Below are 24,556 nucleotides of genomic sequence, written 5' to 3'. Positions count from 1 at the left end.
GGAAAGATTTATTTTCCTGTTGCTGCTAGAGATCAGCTAAGCAAATAAATCAGAATCTAGACGTTGATCTATACAATTTCACAGGAGCACAAGAATGTTAAAAATCCTCCTTGAACTCAAAAGAGCTAGGACACTGGCCAATTGAATGTTCAGGAAACAAGTCTGCTGTGTCCCCAGAAAAGTTAACACTCTGAGTTTTACAGACATTATCAAGTGGCGGAGAGATTTTCATGGTACGTTTTTAGTACTGTGGCTTTTTTTAACTTTTTTGCCCTCCATCAGTTAAGGGATTCAGCTGTTCAGGGAAAATATCAAGTTTCTTGGCACAATAAGTATTATTTAGTGCACTAGATGACTGTTCCAAGCTGCATTACTTCACATGGGAGGACACTCATTCAATTTTTAAATAAGTATTTTAACACAGAAGGTTATATCATATATCAGATATGAATAGTGGGAAGGAGCTTTCAACACCATGGCCTTGTGCCTGTTCTCCTTGGTATCCTGGTATGAGAACATGGGCAGGCCAACAAATGGCAAAATACTTAAGCTATTAACGTGCAAATCACTGAAGAACCCAGGCTCTTGTGCATGTGTTGCCTTTGCCTATTTGCCTCCATAAGGCATTCCAGAGAATGAGACTTACAGGTCCAAATTCAGAGTGAGGTGCATGCTGCTATGTGTCAGTCTGCCTTACACTCCCTCACCAACACATACATGACGGTAAGGGAATTTAAGTCAGTGTAACTGAGGAACTGGAAGGTATAAGTCACACCCTCCTGTTAGTTGCTTTTCTTGCTACATTCTTCTCTTCTAGCATGTGAGTGAAACCGTTTGAGACTCTTTTACACTCAGCTACCTGCAGCAGGCACAATTCAGAGGTGATGGGTGAGGACAGAAAGGTGTACTTTACAGTTTCGAAAGTGGGAGTGCATCCTGCAAATCAGGATGTTTAAGGGAATCAAAGTATGTGTATGGGACTGTAGGAGGTGTTTAAATTGGTGTAATATGTGGTTACATCAACTTAGACTCCTCTAGATTCACCCCTGAATTTGTCCTGCTGTCTGAAGGGTATTCTGATGTAAACGTTTCACACAATGACTACGGCTCAAATCTTGGTCACACTGAAGTCAATGGGAAATTTGCCATTGACTTCAGTGGGATCACAATTTGGCCCCCTGGCCTCACTACTCAAGGCACCTTCAAAGAATTAGTGTATTAACAATGCTCAAGTTATTGTATCTTCTGAATTACAGGTGAAATTTGCAAACACCTTGCAATCTAGGAATGCATGTTGTGTGCATGATGTCCTGTTTAGCATGAGCATCTTAGAAAAGACCTCTTCAAACTTGTTTACTATGGCCCTTCCCAGCAGCTAGCAAGGAAGCCAGAGGACAAACCAGCAACCCCACATTCCATTCAGGGAGCACACCACTTTCTCCTGACATTTTCATCTTGGCTATTATGTAACAGGGGCAATGGATTCTATCACTGGCATACATTATAATAGTCAAAGGTCCTATGGCAGCAACATACGAAATCAATCTCCATATAAAATGCTTGGCAGGATCAACTCCTTCCATTGGTTTATCATGGGATATTTTTTTAATCACCAGGAAAAGCCCAAGGTACCTGTTCTTAGAGATTTGGTTAGCGACTCAGTTATACCAGCATAAACATATTGATTTCAGTGGTATTCTCAGTATAACAGACAGCAGAATTTCACCCTCAGCTCAAAGACATCTTAGGACACACCAGACCGACAACCTTGCCCATTATTCTGAGAGTTTTTATCCAGGCACAGTAATAAGCATACCAAAACTTAACACGGCTGAAGTGTCTGCTGTGACATTTGGGACAGAGACAAAATATTGCCTTTCTCCTCTCCACAGGTGTTAAGATGACCTTAGCTCGATAACTGGTTATACTGTTTTTAACATGTTCTTTTCTACTGTGAGTGGAGCCAGACAACAGCTAAGGTGAGTTTAAAGACAAGGTTAGGTATGAGAGAGGGTTCTTCTTCCCCCACCCTATCCCCTTTCTATTTATCTTCTTAAGTCTGAAAAGGAGGAGTTTAGTACTCATGAGAGATGCCAGACTGACAGTCCTGGGTGTTGACCCCTTCCCATCCATAGAAGAGGTACAACTACAAGCAACAGCAGTGCAAGCTTCCTCCAGACTGTTATGTCAGTGTTCCTCAACCCTGACCTGGAGGAATGATGTCTGAGGATCAGAGCGGAATGAGAATCTCCATGGTCCATTTAGACCTTGACCTTTCGTCTCAGAGTGCCAACAAGGAAACCAACCATGATGATACTTTTTTAGTAATTTGGATATCTATCCACTAGGAGCTAAACTGAGACCCACCAACTCACTTCACATGGGACAATGTGCAGCCATCAGCTGGGAATGACTTTCAAACCCTGCTGACCAGCACTAGATTTGAACCAGTGATCCAGAAGGAAAGGTGCACTATTCTATTAGCAATCCCTCAAGCCATGTATTCCTCTTTCCTTTTCTGGTTCACTAGAGAAAGGAAGAATCCAACACTGTGAGCCTCTTCCTGAGATGAGTTTGAATTTGGGGAAAATATTAGGCCTGATTCTCCTCTCACTTACACTTTTATTACACCAGTGCAACTCCATTGACTTCAAAAGAGTCACACCTATTTTACACCAGTGCAAGGGAGTAAAAGTCAGGCCCCCTTCTCTTTTTATATTGGTGTTTACTCACTATTTGCTTGCTTGTTTTCTTCTTTAAGAAGTTATCAATTAACTCTAACACAGGCTTTCAATTTAAAAGGTCAAGTGAAACAAAGCAACTAAACCAGCTTCCTAATTAAAATCAATCTTGTCCTGCAGCATAAACTTCACTGTGTATTTTATCACTGCAAACCACAGCAAACAGTCAACATACCTCACCACTGATTAAAAAATAAAGGTGATCGCTGCATAATTTGCCCATCCCTGGAAGAAGGGAACTTTTGGGACCCAGAGCTTAAGCCTTATACATTATTTGTTGGGTCAGCTAAAATTAGCTACATATGCAGAAGGATGGATAAGGTCTCATTAATCTGGGTTGTAACTCCAGTAATTTCAACAAATAGATCGCGCTATGTTTACATTTAACAAAGTCCTGATGCTCCCTCTAATCCCCTCCCCTCAAAGTCCTGATGCTCCCTCTCAGGTGATTTCTTTGGCACAATTGTGCCTTGAAGCGGCCAGTTAGGTGAATGGCAGATGTATATTCCTTATAGGAATCCCAGGAGACTTCCAACAGCTGCTTGCCTAATCAACGCTAGTGAGGTGTATGGTCTAAATTCAGCTCAGGTATCAGTTACCCAGTGAGTCTACTGCGCCCCTATAAACCACTTTCTATTTTCTGCCTATTACCAATTGTTGATGGCTGTCTGTGCACTTTGTCAAATTACATCATTTACTAAATCAGAAACACTTTCATAAGAAGCACAATTAATTTATTTTTAAAGATTACAGCTCAAATTTAGCTCCAAAGAGTGACCTCTTTCATTTCTGTGATTAGTGCTGCATCTCTAGAAACACTACTAGCAGCCAAGGAATACACATATACACCTCGTTCCTCCCTTCCCTAGATAATGTACAGTGTTCCTTATACATGAATTGATATCCTTTATTGCCTTTTCTGTTAAGGAGTGCACAAAACACTCCTTGTTATCTGCAAATACCCAATATCTCCTAATGCAAGAAGAATAGGTTTCTGAGAGCTTTGAAGAATGGTGTTGACAAAACCAGAGGGACGGCAATTGTAGAGTAATGATAAAACTTTGCCTTTCTATCGTGCTTTTGATCTGTGGATCTCAAAGTGATTTACAGACATTAATTAATTACACCTCCTAACAGCAAAGAGCATAAAGTAGATGTGTTTTTATATGTGCTTTATTCATGGCTAAACCAAAACACAACAAAGTTTCGTGATTTGCCCAAGTTACAGAGCTGGAAATATAAATCAGGAGTTCTAATTCCCACACCTGTGCTCTTACCTCTAGACAACTCTCTCTGCACTTGCTTCTGTATTAGAAAGTTCACATTTATTTGCCTGACTCTAACTGGGAATCACTGTTTTTAATTTTAAAATACTGTGGTGATCTCAGCAGTATTTTTGAAGGAAGGGGTCAGGTGTAGGGTCCATGTGAGAAATGGGTTCTCTTTCATTACTGTATGCCTAGTGAGGTAAGTTTTCCCCACTCTGAAGCCAAGGAATGAGACAATGAAATTGTGGAGCTGAATAACATTTTAGCACCAGCACTTTACTTCTGGTTGTGAAGAATCAGAAGCACCAGCAGGCCAGAACAGGGCATGTTCTCCATAGAAAAGCTGGCAAAATCATGCAATTTTATAAAGGGTAACTGGGAAAAGGCGAAATTCAGAAGAAGTATCTATATTAAGACTTTACACATTAGAGACTGGGTTCTCTGGTGAGATGTGGGCCCTTTGTAGTCACAGGAGAGAATCTGGTCTGAGGTAATAACCCACTCTGCAAAAGGGAAGGTAGCATCATCTATGCTTCAGACTCTTTGTGCAGCAACTGAAGTTCAAAGATCAGAGACAACAGTAATACTTTGCACAGGTTACTATTATTGGTGTGGCATGAACAATGTACTAGGCACTTGGTTCTGTTCTCTTACCTAGTCCTTTTCTTCCAAAAATCTCAGAGCCATTACAAACACAGATTAATCCTCCCACCCCATTCTGAGATGTGTCAGTATCATTACGTCCATTTAACAGATACCGGAACTAAAGCAGACTGGTAAAGTGACTTGCCCAAAGTCGCACAATGAGACTGTGGCACAACTGTGACTACAACTCAGGTCTCCTAGCTCTGAGGTCTGTGTTGTAGCCATAAGATCAAGGGCATTGCAAAGCCCAGCAAACATAGAGAAAGAGGTGATCTTTATTCGCCATGAGACTGAGCCGCAAAATTTTGGTTGGGATCTGAACTTCCCCCAGTGTTGGGGTGTTTTAATCCAGGGATTCAGTATGGGATCCTCTGTACTCTTTGGGTATGTCTACATTGCAATTAAAAACTCAAAGCTGGCCTGTGCCAGCTGACTCTGGCTCACAGTGCTTGAGCTATGGGAGTGTTTAATTGTGGTGTAGACATTTTAGCTCGGGCTGCAGCCCAAGCCTGAATATCTACACCACAATTAAACAGCCCTGCAACCCCAGTCACCTGCCATATGGGCCAGCTGTGGGTTTTTAAATGCAGTGTAGACATACCCTCTAAAGCTAGAATGGTTCATGGAACAGAGGGATCTTAAAGAGGTTTTTGGAGGAGGAGGAAGAAGCTGGGTAGGGTAAACATAAATGGAGACGTTGTTCTAAGCCTAAGGGATGGCGTGGAAGTAGGAGAGAAGCTGGAAGCTTGCCAAGGAGACAAATGGAATGATCAAGAGAGAAACTAGAGCATAGAGCATGGGATGAGATGTAGGCAGACATGAGAGGAAAGATACAGGAATGGCCAGAGTTGTGGAAGGCTTTGAAAATGAGGATGGGAAGCTTTGAACTTCATCTGGAAGGAGAGTGGCAGGCACTGAAGGGACTGGAGAAGCAGGAAGACATGGTCAAAGCATCTAGCCCTAGTAATTTGCCTGGGGCCTGAGGGAAAAAAGGTATCTTTTCAATTCAATTGATTTAAAGCAGAGGATGTTAGAAACACAGAGGATTTTCCAGTCCAGTTATTGGTTCCTGTTCAATAAGGTACTTCAGCACGTGTCAGACATTAAACATGTGAATAGTCCCTTTGAATCCAATGAGAATATTCACATGCTTAAAGGCAAGCACATGTTTATACTTTGCTGAGTTGGGACTTGGGCAGAATTGCCATGTGGCTTGGTGGAAACGACCACATCTCCTGCAGTAAAGAACTTATAAAAAAATTTAGAATTAAGATACACAGCATATCTATTACAGAATGCATTATTATGTGCAATATAATTTAATAACACTTCCTATAGCGAGGCAGGTCTGCCTATATGGCGTCACGGCCCTCTAACACTCTGCTGCTCTTTGCACTGTGCAGCATAAATTCACGACCCATATTGCAGACTACACTGTGGCTGAAATCAGAGGGTGGGTTATTAAATCATTCCATCAGACACTCAGAGGGGATGGTACAACATACACGGAGATGAGATGTTTGCCAAGGAAAATAAGGGTGGTGCACTTATGAGCATATCCCGTGTATATTTCAGCCAATTTTTAATAAATCCTTTACTTCCAACCTCCAAGTATCAGATGGTAGTAAACTGTTAACGTTCTAGTTCCAGCTGAGCACAACTGGGGGTGAAATGCCTTCTTCTGGAAACTGCTGGTACATGATCTGTTATGTCTGCTTCAAAACCTTTAGGGAGAGGCGCAAGCGTAGCTGGTATTCTGACCTACGGATTCAAAGCATGATGGTTCATGAATCAAATTGCCAGAAGGGCTTCATATGCCATAACAGAGAAAGAGAGGACCCTCAAAACTAAACATTCAACCAGTGGGAAAAACAGATGTTAAAAAGAGTACCCTAGTTTTACAGATTTGTAGGAAGCCAGCAAAATATAGACCTTCATGAACATGTTCAAACATGTTTTTTGCATTCCTTTTTCAAAGAAATAATTATTACTGCCTTCCGCTAGCAAGACAGACCTTGATAGACTACACAGTTTTCACTCAGTTCTTTCAATAACTATACAAAAAACAATAGATAAGGAGTGGGGAGGAAAGGTCACTTCATCCCAGGCATGCAAGCTTGATGGAGGGGCTTTCGCTGTGTCCACCACAAACTGGAATGTCCTCACTTAAGTCCCCCTAGGATCTTCAGGGGCAGCTCTCTATAATGGAGTGTATTTCACAACCCCTGTAGATCTATTTAAGTTTTAAACCTTAGGAAACTTAGAAGCCAGAGCAGGAGTAGTCATAAAAACAAACAAAAACAACACATTTTCCCCACTAAGCTGTAAATGAAAAATAATAAAGGAAAGAAACAAAACTGATCGATGTTGATGTAGTGTTCAAAGTAACCTTGAGGATAGATACTATGTCTTTAAGAACTTTCCACCTAAGTGAGTTGTCATTCAAGAGTATCAATCCTTGTCAGCTAGAAAGCTGTGTAGCTGAACTGTAATGACTCAACACAGCAGATATAATTTTTCTGCAGTGAAAGCAAGGGTTAAGGAAAATGTCCTTTGTTACAATTTAAGAAATTGTGCAAACTCTCTAGTGTTTTTTACAACACGTTAACGGGCAACTTTAATGTCACCTGGGTGCTGACAGCAAAGAGCTTTTAAAAACCCAGGTTTTCAGAAGAGATCCTAAGAACTGGCCACCTTAGCTTGTACCACTGAGGCAATCTTGGCAATCTTGGCCCTAAAGTTACACTAGGTCACATGTCAACATAGGAAAGGAACAAGAATGATTTAACGTTACAAAGGCGAGAGACACAAATGTGAACGTTTAGACTGTCAAACATATCCTGCCTAGGGAACATGCAGGGAGATATAGGCTGACTCATAAGGCTCACAGCCTCATTTCTACTTTCCTTCTAAAAACCAAAATACCCACTGCCCAACTGACCCTCAGTGCAGTATTGTATGTATCGAGCAACCTTTGGTGAACTTCCTGTTGAGTATTTTTATAAAACAGATTGATAGTCCCACTGGATAGTCAAGGGAATAGTTAGTGAATCACAGAAATTAGAGAGGGGAAAGGCCATTCGGGTCATCTTCTCCATCCCTCCAGCTACTAGTCACAGCAGGGAGAATGATAAACTGCTGGAACTTTTGGAACCAAATATAGGATTCAAGAAGAGTGTGGAGCACCATTCCAGTATGTGAATCCTGCTCTGCAAGTGACTGTCCTCAAACTCTCGGAGGGGACTCAGGCTGTCTTTCCTGATCACTTCTTGCCCTTTTTGTTGTTGGTCTTGTGACCCAAAGCAGCAACGTTTTGCTGCAAATGAATTCTTGAGCATTTCAGCACTTTATAACATATTGCTATGTTCTCCAAAGATGGTCTCATTTTATGAGTAAAGCAGCATCCTCTCAATTGTAGTTTCAGCCCAACAGAACTGCTCAGATTCCCAATCCCCTTGCCTGTACTGCCTAGGAATTGACACTCAGATACATTATGAGGCAGGCATCAGAGTACACATGAAAGGATATTACTAATTCAAACTGAATATCAGCTACCTGGCAAGACTTCAGCACATTTCTAGTCTACTGTCATCTAATCCTGTGAACCTAATGCTGCTTCAAGAAGCTCAATGTGATCATTCTGTCTGAACTACTCTTAAGTCCCTCTGGAAACAGCAAAATCCCTCTTTTGGTGCAGAGTTTATCCCAATGCTACATGAAAGCTACTTCTATTTAAACAATAGCCTGATATAAACAATGACTGCTAGACTGCTGAGGAGCTGCCGTCGCAATCTTTGTTCTCTTTGTGTGGATGCATGGCAGCAAATCTCATTTGCTGATGATAAAGTTGGTTTAATTTTTATTTTTGTGTTTCATTTCTCTCCCCCCCCTTTTCAAATATTGTATTCAAAGTTGTAACTAATAAGGGCTTCAAAACTGAGCCAAACTGTACCTTCAAGGTACTGGCTACACCTGGTCACACAGCAGTGCAAGCCCCTGAGCACTGGATTTCCTCCTGACACTGGTGCAGGAGCTTCAGAATACTGAGCGAAGATGCAGGATGCTCTCCCCCAGAACTGGTTCACCTCCAGAGGGGATGGAGGCAGGGCCACAGCCTACATTCATCCCAACCTCTTTAAGGTAGTTAGTATTACTATTTGCTCTAGTCTGTGCTCCCCACTGGGACTAAGCTTGGCCCCTCTGCAGGAGTGCAAAAGAAAGGAAGGCTCCTTGCCTCTTCTCTCCCACTACCACTGCTCATGCACTGGGCCAGCTTCAATCTACCCCTTTGGGCAACTGTACCAATTTCAGACCAAGTTCTGCAAGCTCTTAACACCCACGTTAACCCTGCTGAAATCAATGGGGTGCACAGCATGTACGTGAAGGCAGAATCTTCCCTTGAAACTTTATCTGCACCTGCTAGGACTCTCATTCAGTTGTGCTGCTTTACCCTGCAATGGGCCTTGAGCTGCAACTATGATGGTGAGGCTAAGGCCCACAGCAGCCCAACCTGCGTTGTACATTAGAGCTTACACGGCTAAACGATGAAGTGCTGTGGTAGGGTGCCTGGGCCAACTCCAGAGGCTTATTGGGATGGGAAGCCCATAGTACCAATCACAAAAGCTTGAAGTACCAATACTGAGTACATAGCAGTGGCTGAGATCACAGGTCTAAGACACTGCTTGCTTGAGCATGTCACAGACTCATCTCTGTAGAACCCAATTTTCACCTCAGGCCACTTCTGAGGTCAAGCTGCACATCTCTCTCTATTCTGAGCTCTTCAGCTACAGCAGAATCTGGAAGCACAAGGAACAACTGCATTTCTATTGATCCACTAGGTCAGAGGGTGGGGGGATAAGATCTCGGGGGTTCAGTCTAGCTACAAGGCAGACATCGTAGCTGTCATGCATGAGGACGTTGATGGCCACCACATTCCACTGGTTTTCCCACGTATCCAGCTCTAGGATCTCTTTGGTGATAATTTCATGGCGAGCTGAAAAATAGTAGCAACAAAAAAATATCAAAGGCAAAGTCAACAGGGTCAAAGAAGTTTGCAAAAATAATGAATTAATCCTTCCTCTTTGTGAGGAACTTGTCATAAACAATCAGGGTAGAGCAACCACATTAAATCACAGCCATTCTTACAACAAAATGCTTTTTATTGAGGCTGACAAATCTTAACTTAACAAAAGAGCCACCAGAGAAGGGAGAATTTTGCTTCTTTAGATGCAGCGCCGCATTACACTTCCTGGAAAAAGGAAAAACCTTTTCTTTGCTAACACAGGACCTGAACTTTCCAGCAGTTTTGCTACTCAAAGCCAAGTTCTTTTCTATAAATGAAAAGGGCTTTCATTTTCCTCACTTTTTCTTTTCAATTCATTTCAAAGTTAGGTTCTCACAGCAAGTGACCTTAATCTAAACTTTGCTTACTTTGAGAAGAGGATGTCAATGTGTTTTGCTACTAGTCTCCTTCCTCCACATCAGATGACTCTCTAGATGGCTTTACTAAAAGCTGAGTCTCAAAGATTCGCAAGCACAGGCATTTCACAACCATCAGGAGAAGAACTATCACAATAAGAAACATTAAATACCCAACATATTTTCTCTGAGACTTAATAATCTGGTGACAGGTTTCATTGTGCAGTGTGTCCAGACTGGCACTCCCATTCATCTCTTCCTTGGAGGCTGCTCTTGATCCTTTTTTACATGCCCTCAAAACCTATGCCTTTATCTCTAGTGAGTGTATGTGAGAGCATTTGTACCTTTCCCTTCTTTGAGGCTGACAGCAATTTTGCTTTGTGGATCAACCAGCAAAGGAAAGAAGAGGAAAGAAAATGTTGAAGTTCCAGAGAGCTGCAAAGCTTGTAACCTTGGGAGCACAGGCCATTCATTCTCTCCCATGAGAACAGTCTTAGCAGTTCCCCAGTCTTATCCACAACATCCATGTCTTCTTATGATTTAGGAGCAACAGGTGAAAACAATTGTGTCACAATGGCTCAATATCACGAGACCTAACATACATCCAGGGCTCTTCAACTGTCCTGGAAGGTTGGCTTTCAGGATGTGGGGGACAGTCATGTGGAAAAAAGAATTTCAGGATAAGTTTCCCCACCCTGATAACTGGGGGTAAATCTACATTAGTGTAGCTCCCCCACATCAACTGGTGTGGTGAGCACCCAAAGCCAACCCTGTTTCCAATTACCTGTGCCTTCTGCCATGTGTTCATTCCTAAAGAAACTATTCACCAACTCCAATCACATCGTTTCTCATATGGTAACACAAAGAGATGCTTCTGTCTCAGTTCAGAACCTCAAATCATAATTTTTTCTCAGTTTTGCCCACAATTAATTGTGGAAGAGGGGAAAACAAGTTTGAACAAGGGGTAGGCTGCATTTTTCACTGAACTAAATCCTGAGCCCTTACTTTAGCTTTAATTCCCCTTCAGGAGTTTTCTTGAGTAAAGCCTGAATATAACCTGAGTAAGACCTCGTTAGGATTTGTCCCTATCTAAATACCCCTTGTTCCATTTCTTCATACAGCCCGTGGGGAGCTAACCAGTCGTGATGTTTTGCTTATCAAACTCATGCAGTTCAGCAAGGAAAGAGGAAGAATAATAGGTAGGAAAGCACCATCCATCCATGAAAGAAGAGAACAAGCTGCTAAAACACCCAGTTAAAATATGGAGAAGAAAGGTTTGATTGACAGAGACTGTAAACAAATGACATCTACAAGCACCAGCAAAGAGCTCTTGTTTCTATATGACCCAGCAGGAGTGAGAAGGGTTTCTTTCAAAGCAAACAGGAAGACACAAGCAGCCCCAGTATGTGACACTGGAAGCTCCAGTCCTGTTATTTATTATTAGATCAACTCCTTTATGCCATAAATTATTATGCCAGGAATTTCTTTGGCGTGGATCACGACAAAATGAGACAATCGAGTGAGAAAATCAAACAGTGGAGCTGTCTAAAACATTCTGTGGAGGATTGCAACACTTGAAAAAAAAATCCTAATTAAAACATCAAAGGAAGATTCAGAAATCCTCCCCACAAGTCTTGCTGTGTCTTTTCCTGACCCTCATGACTCATAACCTTTAGTGTCTTTTGTTTCCCTTTTTTGTAGGCTGTTGTAACCAGTTTTGTTCCTCTCTCTACGAATTCTGTTTTCCAGTACATGGGGTGTTAGTTAACGCTCAACTCTTGAGAGAAAAAAAGAGAGTCTATGTTGCTGGAATAAAGGATGTAAATAATTTCTCTAGTCTTATCTCGCTTAACTTAAAAGGAAACTACACCTATTTGGTTCACATAAAGAGAATTATCTGAGACAAAGAAAAAATATGTTAACAAGAAATGGGCTAAAATTGGTTCTTCATCTCTGAAGCCCTTTGAATTTTGGTGGGAATCAAATTCAAATCACTGAATTCAAATGTGGTTCTGTGATTCTGGTTCCAGATTTTGGGTCTAAAAACAGAAAGGACCAATGCTGCAGATCCAGTTTGTGCACAGCCAATGCATTCTTGCAAGGTTTCAGCCGAACAGGGTAGAAATCTCACAAAAAGAGATGATCTCATAAGACTTCCACTGCTATGTAAGAGCTAAGTATTATTTATTGCCACTATTGTCTAATATTATTTTGGGCCAAAATTTTGCAAGAATACCTTGTGTGAGTTTGGGGCCATTGGTTCCAGTCTCTAGTCTGGATTCAGGCTTTAACGCAAATCCCAAACCTTAGCTTAGAGGTAACTCAAGTGATGCTCTAAGCACTGTCTCATCAGTTTCTCTGTTATTTTAATTATAATTTGTATTTCTAAGCTTCAATCTCTTATAGTCGCTTATTTTGCTGAAAAGTGATTTTATGAGTGCACAGTAGAACCTACACTCACTCAAGAGATCACCCTTATTGGGCAACTTCTCTTAAGAAACCACCCCACAGTATCCCCAAACAAATTTAGCACAGTTCTGCTCCACTTTTATATTCAACCACCTACATTAAGCAAATTATTTCTTTTTAGTGACTCAAATGGTCACTTAATAGATTTCACTGTTACACAAACTGAGATTTCATTCTGCTAGAGATACTGATTGAACCATCAGAAGTAATCCTGAGAGGTATTTTTTTGAGTAAGATCCATAAGATTTTCTCACAGGAGCCTACATAGAACAGACACGTTCTCCTACAATACACTGTGAATGGATTCAGAGAGTAGTCCAGTTTAATACTCCACGAAGAACAATGGGATATCCTGCTAGAAATCCAGCCAAGCACACAGACTAGTAAAGCACCAGTGGGGATGCAGTTCCATGGGTCTAGATTGGGTAGGACTTTGCAGAGGGGATGCTTCACCCATGGTAGGCTAGCTCCGGTTAACTCTGCCTATGGGCTTGTCTACAGACAGAAGCTGTACCACTTTAACATACTGGTAGAGTTAAAGCGGTGCAATACCCCTCTCCCCAGTGAGAATGCAGTTATATCACTATAAAAGTATTTATAACAGTATAGCTTATTCTTATATAAGAAGGGGAATAGGCTATAGCAGTATAAGGCATCTTTATACCAGTATAACTTTGCCAGACTAGAGATTGTGTCAATTCAACTATATTGGTAAAAATCACACCCCTAACTGGCATAGTTATACTGGTGCAAAATCTGTGTACAGACCTAATACTGCACCTATAAAACCACCTTTTCCAGGCAATAAAGACCTTGTTTTGTAATTGAGGCTTTAATTTGCCAATAAAAAATAACATTTCACATATGCAAACTATAGTATTCTGCATGTAGAATTTGCAGGCATAATCTTCAAAATCCTGCTTAACACTTTGGCCCATCAGCTCTTGGGGGAGAGAGAGAGAGAGCTCTAGCAAGCTCTGTTCCTAGAGATGGCTGCCCACTTATCCAGCATTCATCAACCTAAAACACACAACAGTAACTAAGGCTGATATAAATGTTTTGTTTGTAAACAAAATGGTATCATTTTTTACATAACAATGTTCTTCTCTCCATGTGTTTAAAGCAGGATGAAACTGACAGAGAGAATGTTACTTTTCAATAAGATGGCCGCCTCCATCCATATGCTCAGAAACATCCAATTCTATTAAAAGCTATATTTTTTAATGCATTTCACTATCCAGCATTACTGGACTGATTTTTCATTGTATGATTTCTCATGCCACTTGAATCAAGATGGACCACTGCATGTTAAGACCTACAATATTGCTTCAGGCAATGCTATAAATATTTTATTTGTTTTTCTGTTCTGTCAAATTGCATTCCATATGCGGGGTTTGGGGGTAACAACTTTGCCTTGTGGATATAGGTTATGTATTACTTCTGATCTCTTTGATATTTATTTTCCATCTTGAAGTGTAAGCACCACTTGCAAATCTAGCCAAGTATTTGCATGGCCCCCCATCACTGTATAATCTGAGCTGCACAGTCATTAATGAATCTACCCCAACAACACCCTTATTTTATCGGTATTATTATTAATGTTTTACAAAAGGGAAACTGAGGCACAGGAAAATGAAGTGACTTGCCCAAGGTCACACAGGAATTCTGTAGCAGAGCTGGCAACTGGAACTCTGGCATTCCAGTCCAGTGCTTTAACCATAAGAACATATGAGGAAAATATTTGAACAGCACTTTAGAGACAAGGGAACAAACTAAACCTTACTAATTTTACTTCAGTGGAGTTACACCAGGCACAAATTTGGTCCAGTATCTAATCAATCCTTAATAGCCCATTGGTGTAAATATTATTGCCTCCATTTTACAGATGAGGAAACTGATGCATGAAGTGATTAAGAGGCTCGACAAAGGCCACACGTATGTCACTGTCACAGCTGGAATTAGCATTCATGTGTCTGCTTCTCATCAGTAGGCTTCTGTGGTCTGTGAAATTCCTGTCCCGAGCTCCTTTATGCACACCTGCTGATCTCAGTCCTGGCTTTCCCCCCCACATCATCATACCACTTTTCTATGTCTGACACACACATCTCCATACTGCACCCTAACTCTTTGTCCTGGATCAGCTTCAAAACAACCACTAAAACTCTAGCTGCTAAATTGTTAACTGGCTGCTCTTAGCTTTCCTTGAAGGATTCATTCAGGCATTACAGACCCACCAGATCCCCAAAATGTCTGGCAGATCCTCATTCTGGTCTTTATTCTCCAACACCTCCAGCCATTGGCGTTTAACAGCTATTCTAAATCTGACTTGTCACTGTTGAAATGCTTTGATTCCAGCATTGGTTTGTTTACCCAATGGGGTTTTTACCTGTCTTTTTAAGGTCCTTTACAATTTACACGTCTCTGATTTCTGTGATTCTCTGTACCAGAAAACACATAATGTTCTCTCCATATAGCATGACTACAACACCTCCTGCCACATTATTCATGGCCATTCATAGCTGCCTTCCTAATTACCTGTTACAATGTTACAAGCTTGGGGGCAGGGGAATGCACATGCTTTTGCTGCAATGGGTTAAATGGTTTGTTAGCCTGTCATCATGGGAGACATGAAATCCTGACTTGCAATTGGACAAAAGAGGAAAATGTTTTCTCCAGGTCTGTCGTACTCAATCCCATTTCTGTCCATCACTAGGAGCCAGATCATGAACCATCCTGTGTGCCCATGCAGGGGAGCATGGGGGCATACGGTGCTCCCTAACTCCTCTGAGCTGGCTACTCACATCACAGAGCACACCCTTTGCAGAGTCACTACGTCTCCTTATCTGTGCATGTGTGCAGGGAACAGGGAAAGCCTGGGCTTCACCCCTCAGCACACTGGCCAGTGCACATTGTGCCAGGCTTAGAATTGGTGCAGGGTACGGACCCACCAGAGCTCGGGGAGAACTGGGAGGCACATTGTGACTTGGGTGTACAGTGGTGCGATGTATCTTACAGTTCGGTGCATCTGTTCAGAGAATGAACCCAATTCAGACAAGGCCTCTATCGATCTGCCTACCTAGCGTCTAATGCTTCTAGCCCCCCAGTCTCAACTTCATGAGCGGTCAGTGCACTCATGACCTATACGCTGTTTTTAAAAGTTGGATGTGGTGGCTTAGAGGGAGGACCTCCCATTTCCACTGCTATTTCAACTGTCTTTGTTTGGGTTTCAATATCCAGAGCCTTTCTAATTATTTATCCTTTTATCTTGCATCCCTTACGCTCATGCGTACTCTCCTCAGGCCTGATTTTGTTCCCACTGAAGTTAATGGCAAAACTCACATTAACTTCAACGGTCACAAGATTAGGTGCATTGACTTCAGTAGCACATGAGTAAGGGCTGCAGGACCAGGCCCTTACAGAAACAGAATTACTGGTCCCACTCTATGCTTAGATCCCATTGATAAATGGTTTAGAAAGGATTAATAAATGTTATAAGCATGTTGTAGACACAAGCAGTATATTGTTATGAGGTGTGTGAAACATTGTTAGGGGTTGAATTAAAACTTCATTCAAACTGATGTGTGACCAAGTCCCACATTTAAGACAGTTGAAAGAGACACTTAAGGGTCACACCTAAAACAAACCCTAACAGAGTCTGCTCAGAAACTAGCAGCAGGTGAGCGGAGGGTTTGACTAGGCATTGTGACCAGGTGGGCTGGTGTGTGGGTGGAGAGCACACACACTGAAATGGTGAACAGGTAAGAATAGAACAAAAGCAGAGGCAAAAAACCACAAGAAAGCTTAGCAGTAGCCTCTCAGCACAGGGTGTCCCTGGATAAAGCTACAGAGACAGCTTTTGGGTCTAAAGCGGCTTGGGTAGGATTGCCAACCCTTCAGGATTGTCCTGGAGTCTCCAGGAATTAAAGATTAATATTTAATTAAAGATTATGTTAGGTGATGAAACCTCCAGGAATACGGCCAGCCAAAACTGGCAACCCTAGGCTTGGGCTGAAAGCTAAGAAAGTGCTCCTTTTGTTCTTGGTTCCTTCTGCATTCAGAGACACAGGACTTTGTACATTCTTTATAAGTGAACAAAACTGCATCAAAGAAATCCCGACTATCACCAGTTTCTGCTGCTAGCTGGAACAACCTACTAGACCCCACATTTTGGCCCCAGGGGGTAACAATATGTTATAGACAGTTATAAGTACATCAGCAGATGTTATACATGGCTGTAAGCCATGTTTATAAGCAACCTATTGGACTCTATAACAATTGTTGAACATTTATTGAACATTTATTAACACTTTCTAAACTAGATATAAATGGAAACTTGATCTGAAGTGTGACTGGATTACTAATATCTTCCCATCAAACACGGGGTCAAATTCAGAACCTGTAGCAAGCAGGTGCAGATCGTCATTGCTTCTGTGACCTATATCAGCCTTAGTTACTGTTGTGTGTTTTAGGTTGATGAATGCTGGATAAGTGGGCAGCCATTTCTAGGAACAGAGCTTGCTAGAGCTCTCTCTCCCCCAAGAGCTGAATTACATATTACTCTGGTTAGTGTGAAAATTAGGTGAAAGGTCATTCAGCAGCTTCTTAGTGTGGATTCCACATGCAGGCTTGATAGATGGTTGAGAGCCTGCAGCTTGACAGCTTATGATGAGCTAGTTCTGTGCAAAACAAAACAGGGATTCTGCATCCCATTTATTAATAGGAAAATGTATTCAAAACATAACAACTGTGGACAGGAGAACTTTAAATATTCAGTGTTACCTAGTAAATTCTAACTGATCAGGGAAACAAGCAGGGTTGCAAACAGGCAGCAATCAGCCAAGAACTTGCCCTCCTGCTTTATTTAACTGGGAACATAGCAGGGTGCTTGAGCAACAGTTTTGTTCCAATCCCACATCCCCCAAACTTCACAAGTACAGTATTTACTGTGCCAGGCTCCTTAATATGTCTAAATTTAATTTGCTTCAAGTAATGTACTGTAACCACTATAATCCAAAACAAGCACAACAATTATTCTCCATCTAAATCATATAACAGATGAGACTGAAGGGAGCAGACGTTATGGTAGATTAGTCAAAATAAAAAACCGTTAAGCTAGTCCACTCTCAGGAAAGGATGGTGCTGAGATCCAAACTCATTAGCTCAGCTGGAATACAGTAATTACAACATGGCACTGCCCTGCTAGAAACTAAACACTATTCCAATTTATATATTTGTTTTCAAGAGCACGTCATGTAAATGATGATGATGAGGCAGTTAAATACATTTGGGTTAGCTATTTAAATATCTGTATTGTGACAGGGTCGGGCCGGATGGCTGCAGGAGGGTAATAGAAGGCAGATATATTAGCCCCAGCTTAAGTAGGTCCCTTTTCCCTGGGTAAGGTAACAGGGACGGTTCCAGAACAATCAGGAACCTTCTGGAGACAATTAAGATAGACGGGCTGATTAGAACACCTGCAGCCAATCAAGAAGCTGCCACAATCAATTAAGGCAGGCTAATCAGGGCACCTGGGTTTTAAAAAGGAGCTCACTTCAGTTTGTGGTGCACGTGTAAGGAGCTGGGAGCAAGAGGCGCTAGGAGCTGAGAGTGAGAACGCTGACTGTTGGAGGACTGAGGAGTATAAGCATTATCAGACACCAGGATGAAGGTCCTATGGTGAGGATAAAGAAGGTGTTGGAGGAGGTCATTGGGAGGAGGTCATTGGGAAGTAGCCCAGGGAGTTGTAACTGTCGCACAGCTGTTCCAGGAGGCACTCTAGACAGCTGCATTCCACAGGGTCCTGGGCTGGAACCCGGAGTAGAGGGCGGGCCCGGGTTCCCCCCAAACCTCCCAACTCCTGGTCAGACACAGGAGGAGTTGACCTGGACTATGGATTCACGAAAACGGCCAAACTGAGGGCTGCCATGAAGCTCCAAGGCGAGCAGATCTGCCAATAAGTGCAATACCCACCAAAGTAGAAGAGGAACTTTGTCACAGTATAGAAACGTAACAATTCCATGATTGTCTAGGACTTCATGAGTGTCCCTATGCTGCATGCCGTGGCTACTTGGAACTTCATAATAACTACAAGGATGTAACTCAGGCCCTCCTGCTCCAAAATCAGAGACTCCCCTACCACTTAAGCCAAAGGAGAATCTCCAGTTGTTATTAACAGGATGGGTCCTATGACACACAGTTAAGCATCTCTGATTTCATCCAGGAGAAGGCAGTGGTGCACAAACATACTAGCTACGTCTTTAATTCATTGTAGCAACATTGGTATCATAGAATCATAGAATATAAGGGTTGGAAGGGACCCCAGAAGGTCATCTAGTCCAACCCCCTGCTCGAAGCAGGACCAATTCCCAGTTAAATCATCCCAGCCAGGGCTTTGTCAAGCCTGACCTTAAAAACCTCTAAGGAAGGAGATTCTACCACCTCCCTAGGTAATGCATTCCAGTGTTTCACCACCCTCTTAGTGAAAAAGTTTTTCCTAATATCCAATCTAAACCTCCCCCACTGCAGCTTGAGACCATTACTCCTCGTTCTGTCATCTGATACCATTGAGAACAGTCTAGAGCCATCCTCTTTGGAACCCCCTTTCAGGTAGTTGAAAGCAGCTATCAAATCCCCCCTCATTCTTCTCTTCTGCAGGCTAAACAATCCCAGCTCCCTCAGCCTCTCCTCATAACTCATGTGTTCCAGACCCCTAATCATTTTTGTTGCCCTTCGCTGGACTCTCTCCAATTTATCCACATCCTTCTTGAAGTGTGGGGCCCAAAACTGGACACAGTACTCCAGATGAGGCCTCACCAATGTCGAATAGAGGGGAACGATCACGTCCCTCGATCTGCTCGCTATGCCCCTACTTATACATCCCAAAATGCCATTGGCCTTCTTGGCAACAAGGGCACACTGCTGACTCATATCCAGCTTCTCGTCCACTGTCACCCCTAGGTCCTTTTCCGCAGAACTGCTGCCTAGCCATTCGGTCCCTAGTCTGTAGCTGTGCATTGGGTTCTTCCGTCCTAAGTGCAGGACCCTGCACTTATCCTTATTGAACCTCATCAGATTTCTTTTGGCCCAATCCTCCAATTTGTCTAGGTCCTTCTGTATCCTATCCCTCCCCTCCAGCGTATCTACCACTCCTCCCAGTTTAGTATCATCCGCAAATTTGCTGAGAGTGCAATCCACACCATCCTCCAGATCATTTATGAAGATATTGAACAAAACCGGCCCCAGGACCGACCCTTGGGGCACTCCACTTGATACCGGCTGCCAACTAGACATGGAGCCATTGATAACTACCCGTTGAGCCCGACAATCTAGCCAGCTTTCTACCCACCTTGTAGTGCATTCATACAGCCCATACTTCCTTAACTTGCTGACAAGAATACTGTGGGAGACCGTGTCAAAAGCTTTAAACATAAACATATATTACTGTATAAACATATATTACTGCTCTGAACTGTATTTGAGGTAGAGAAGGGGTTAACTGCCACTTCAAATACACCTAGCTCAGTATCAAGTGGATTTAATTGATGAGGTTCGGAAGGACTTTTATATGTGATGGACCAATAGCAGCAGACCCTGTGTTTGAGGTAGGGCCTTTAATAGCTGAATTCAGGTAGTTTTCCTTTTGTTTTGCAAAACAGCCAAGGACATATGAGGGTGGGTAGTTTTGAGTGACAGCCTAGGCATGTGCTCTTAGCAAACAATAGTATTTAATTTTTAAAAATAATTTAAGAATTATATCTGCATGTATGCCCAGAATTTATTCCTACAACTCTACTAATTATACAATTGGGTCAATATCTGTAAACAAAAACCCCTAGCAAAAGTACAGCTTCTACCAATTCCTCAATCGATTCAAACCCTCCCCCAAGCCTAGGAAAGCACATAAGCTTGACAACATGATGTGAAGGTCAACAAATTTGCACCTTGGCAAACCTAGAGTGAAAGCAAATAACCCACTTCTAACAAGCACGCACACACACACACACCCCCACACACCCCCCTCCACGATTTTAACCCATGAACATTTTTATCTTCAGAATCAGTGAAAGAAATAGGAAACTTAACTGGCAGGCATTTTATAAATATGTAATGCTGAATAACTTAACATGAGCTTGCCACATCCTTCAGTGAAGCATGCTAATGTGACTGCTTATGCCATACACACAGCTCGAAACACTAATAGCTGTCAACCTGTGCAGGGTCTAGGATTTCATTTTATGTAAAAAGGCAAAGGAAATATAAAATGTATCAACAAGACCATTATGCAGGCAAGCTACAAAAGCTGGTTTAAAATCCGTAGCTATGGCAGTAGCTCAGCAAAACATCTAGTAGAACACGAGATGACTATTGCCCATTGCATTATTCTGAATGTTCACTTTAAGAGCAGCACTTATCGTCATTGTCTGCAAAACTATAGATTAATTGTCAACAAGATTTTAATTAATTAAAACACCATATTTCTGCGCATCTTGCTGGGGGCTGCAATATTGCTGACAGATAGCATTTGTGACACTGGAATGCCTGGGGGAGCAGAGCGTCAGAGACAAATAGATTAATAATTCCTCCTGACTTAATATTAGTTCACTTCTTAGGAGAACCAAGCCAGTTAATGTGGACACCATTGTTTTAGTGGCTACAGAATAAAGCTTCCCAAGTCAAGTTAAAGCAGATTTGAAACTGGAATTTCAGCAGAACAGAAATGGTTTTTCACATACCTAGAATGGCCATTGTCAGAAGTAATATTACGGGAAGATGGCGCCTCTCAGCAGGACAACACACATGAGCCAGGGTCCAGATCTGGATCAAGGATCAAACTAAAAAAAAGTGGTACTTTCCAAAGCTCCACCCACAAATCAAACCCTGCCCTACAGGAAACATCCAAACAAAATGCCATTATGCCATCCCTGGGGTTCAAAGGCCTACCAGGGCTCAGCTTACCCTTGGTGAGTCTTGGAGACATCTTGGGCTCAGCTCACCCTTGCACACTCTGCACTGTTTGGCATGCTCTTCTGGGTTCAGCTCACTCTCAGCAGGGCTCAGTAGGCCCACTGTCTCCCCCTTCGTGGGGCTTTGGATTGTTGCCTGTACAGTTGCTCCTCCCGTGCTGCTGAGGTGGCTGTTACTGCTACTCTGGCTGTACTCTCTCAGGCAGGCTGAGAGACTTGAGAAGTGGCAATGAGTGGAGCCCCCAACGACGGGAGTTTAAAGCAGTGGCAGCCCAGGGACTTGGTGGCAGGAGCAGTAGCCAGTGTGCGGTATTGACTTTCCCCTCATTCAAGTCTGGGGCCTTCAGGTAGTTGACAGCTGGTGCTTTTGAGCCCAGGTGTGTGTTTGCATGTGGTGCCTCTGGCCTCTGATTCTCCAGGGGTGCCGATAACAACTCAAGATGGCTGTTGAGTGTCAGCTAGGCAGTGTGAAGGGCACAGGAGCAAAATCAAAATGGCAGCCAGCCAAAAACACAAAACAAAAACAAACCATACCAGGTCACTAAGGAGGTGCAATCTGAGCCCTGGGCTGGATCCAGATTAGGTTTAAGTACAAGCAAAGATGAATCAGGGCTGTGGGGGTTGGACTGATTTATTATTATAGGTAGAGCTGGTAGCAACCTTGATATTTAGGTTGCCTAACAACTTCCATTATAAAAATTGCTTTTGACCTTTTTTGAGAAGCTCTGACACCTCCAGAGTTCACAGCAGCAAGCACCCCTTTGAAATTCGGCTGAGGTTACAGATGTGCCATGAGCTTGTCCTGTGAAATACCGTTTAGGTTTGGCTGAGTGATAAACATCTGAAAATTACCAGACCCCTTTCTCTCTGTTGCAGGGCCGCCCAGAGGGGGGACAAGTGGGGCAATTTGCCCCAGGCCCCGGGCCCTGCAGGGGCCCCCAGGAGAGTTTTCAGCGAAGTGCCCCGAAGCTGAAGGACCACACCGCCAAAGACCCCAGGCCCCCTGAATCCTCTGGGCAGCCCTGCTCCATTGTGTGCCTGAGGAAAACGTTGCCAGAATGCCAAAATAGCAGCCAAACAGGAATATTCTAGAGAGCTGCGCCCAGGCTGCTCCAAAGCAGCAGAAACAGCACACACTATTTTGGAAATGCTTGGGAGCTGCTGGAGCAGCTATGTGAGGGTGAGGGGAGCCCAGCTAGGCTTCCTCCATAAACCCCAGTCCTCACCCCAGCCCGAACCCAACACATAGCACCAGGGGCTCGTTCCTCCTCCTGCCTCAGTGGCACCACATGGGGCAGGAGCTCCCACAATGTCCAGGGGACATGGCAGAGAAGAGAGAGAACCAGGCTTACCCCAACCACGCCTCTGGGCCCAGCACATGGTCCCATCTGCCCATTTTTGCCTCTGGAATAATAGCCTTTTGCTGCCAGTTAGTCCTGCAGTATGAGTGGTCAATGTCTGTGCTATCATGCTGATGACCTAGAGTTCAAACCCTCTTGATGATGTGTGATTGGTGGTTGCTAGAGTTGTGCATAATAAAATCTGGCTTTACCTTTCTCCTTTAATGAAACCCTTGGAAATTGCACCCAAAAAAACCCCAAACCACTATGTAAAGGAACATGATTTAATTTGCAAAGTCAAGTGTTTGAAAGTAAGAAAACCAAACCTCCGGATTGACGGTTGTCAGTGCAGCTGTATTTTGGCCCCCTTATGCACAGGCATTAGGGATGCAGTTTTCAGTGACATGATTGCATCCTATTCTTCCTGCAGGGACCCTGCCTCATTAGTGCATTCAGGGCAGAACGGAAGTTGTACTGGCAACTGTAAAACTGACATTTACTAACTTCCAAGTGCTGGATTTGCAAGCTAAATAAAAAACCCCAACTACATTAAAAGAACATTATGTCATTATTTATTTTGCACTAGTGGGGACCCATTATGCTGGCATTGTACAAACACATAACAGAAAGATTGCAAGAGGGGCAAATCAAAAAGCGTCCACTCAAACCTAATTTCTGATAGTCCATAGATCCATACCCTGAAGGGATAATTATGATCATCTAGTCTGACTTCCCATCTAATGCACCCACAAAACCTCATTTGAGATTAAATTTCAGGAATAACTTCCTAACAGTAGGACAGTGGAACAGACTATCTAGGGAGGTAGTGGAAGCTCCTTCACTGGAGGTTTTCAACAGGAGGCTGGATAGCCATCTGTCTCTTGGATGGTTTAGTGACTGCGCACAACAAATCCTGCAACTTGGGAGGGGGTTAGACCACATGACCCTTGTGGTCCCTTCTAACCCTATGATTCTAAGATTTTCACCATCTTGAAATCCACCTGGGGACTTTCAGACACACACTCTGACTCCTCCCTCTCTCCCTTTTCTAATTCCAGTACCAGCACCCTTTACAGATGACTCAGTGCCAAAGTGTGATGGTGTTCAGACTGGGTGTTTTTGATGTCGCTGAAGCTACCATAGTGCCTTTATTCAGAAAGTTTCATACTAAACAGTTAGTCATGATGAATGTAATTGCTTCATTTACTGTTGCATCTGATCAGTCTTTTGAAATTTGCACTTAGTTGGTTTAGGCTTTTTGGTTTTGAATCCAAATGTTGCTGTGAGAAACTAGTAAAACATGATAGCACAATGTTTGCCATGGAAACACAATGACGTGTCATAACCACTAGTGCTTTGAGGTCACAAAATTCTTGGCTGAAAGATGACACAAAATATGCCTGTTAGATAATATTCATACTGTGACAAAGTTCCTCCTCTGTCTTGGTGGGTCCTGCGCTTATTGGCGGATTTGCTTGCCTCAGAGGTTCACAGCAGCCCTCAGTTTGGCCACTTTCGTGGCTCAAATCTGCCGTTCACTCAGTTAGCCTCATCACTGGCCAGCATGGGGAAAAGGAAGAACAATCCCCACAGTCTCTGCTGATCCACGTAGTGGATCGGGGAACAGGCCAGAGACCTTCCCCTTTGGTGGAACCCACAGTCCAGGTCAACTCCTCCGGTATCAAGTAGGGAGTTGCGGGGGATGGAGGGAT

General features: G+C 42.9%; 1 protein-coding gene across 3 annotated transcripts in view; it reads right to left on the bottom strand.

Annotated features, from left to right (window-relative positions):
• Nucleotides 1–3,453: 3,453 nt before the first annotated feature.
• Nucleotides 3,454–24,556, bottom strand: part of KBTBD12 (kelch repeat and BTB domain containing 12) — a 76,150-nt gene continuing 55,047 nt past the window's right edge. For all 3 annotated transcript variants that reach the window (XM_048858732.2, XM_075130306.1, XM_075130307.1), the window contains one exon: nucleotides 3,454–9,647. In XM_048858732.2, the coding sequence (XP_048714689.2) occupies nucleotides 9,478–9,647 (170 nt within the window). In that variant the 3' untranslated portion in view covers nucleotides 3,454–9,477. The remainder of the gene's footprint in view (nucleotides 9,648–24,556) is intronic.

The sequence above is a fragment of the Caretta caretta genome, chromosome 7, assembly GCF_965140235.1.
Source record: "Caretta caretta isolate rCarCar2 chromosome 7, rCarCar1.hap1, whole genome shotgun sequence".
Taxonomy (NCBI): domain Eukaryota; kingdom Metazoa; phylum Chordata; order Testudines; family Cheloniidae; genus Caretta; species Caretta caretta.
Note: the sequence above shows the minus strand (reverse complement) of the source record. Positions and strands in the feature narration are given on the sequence as shown.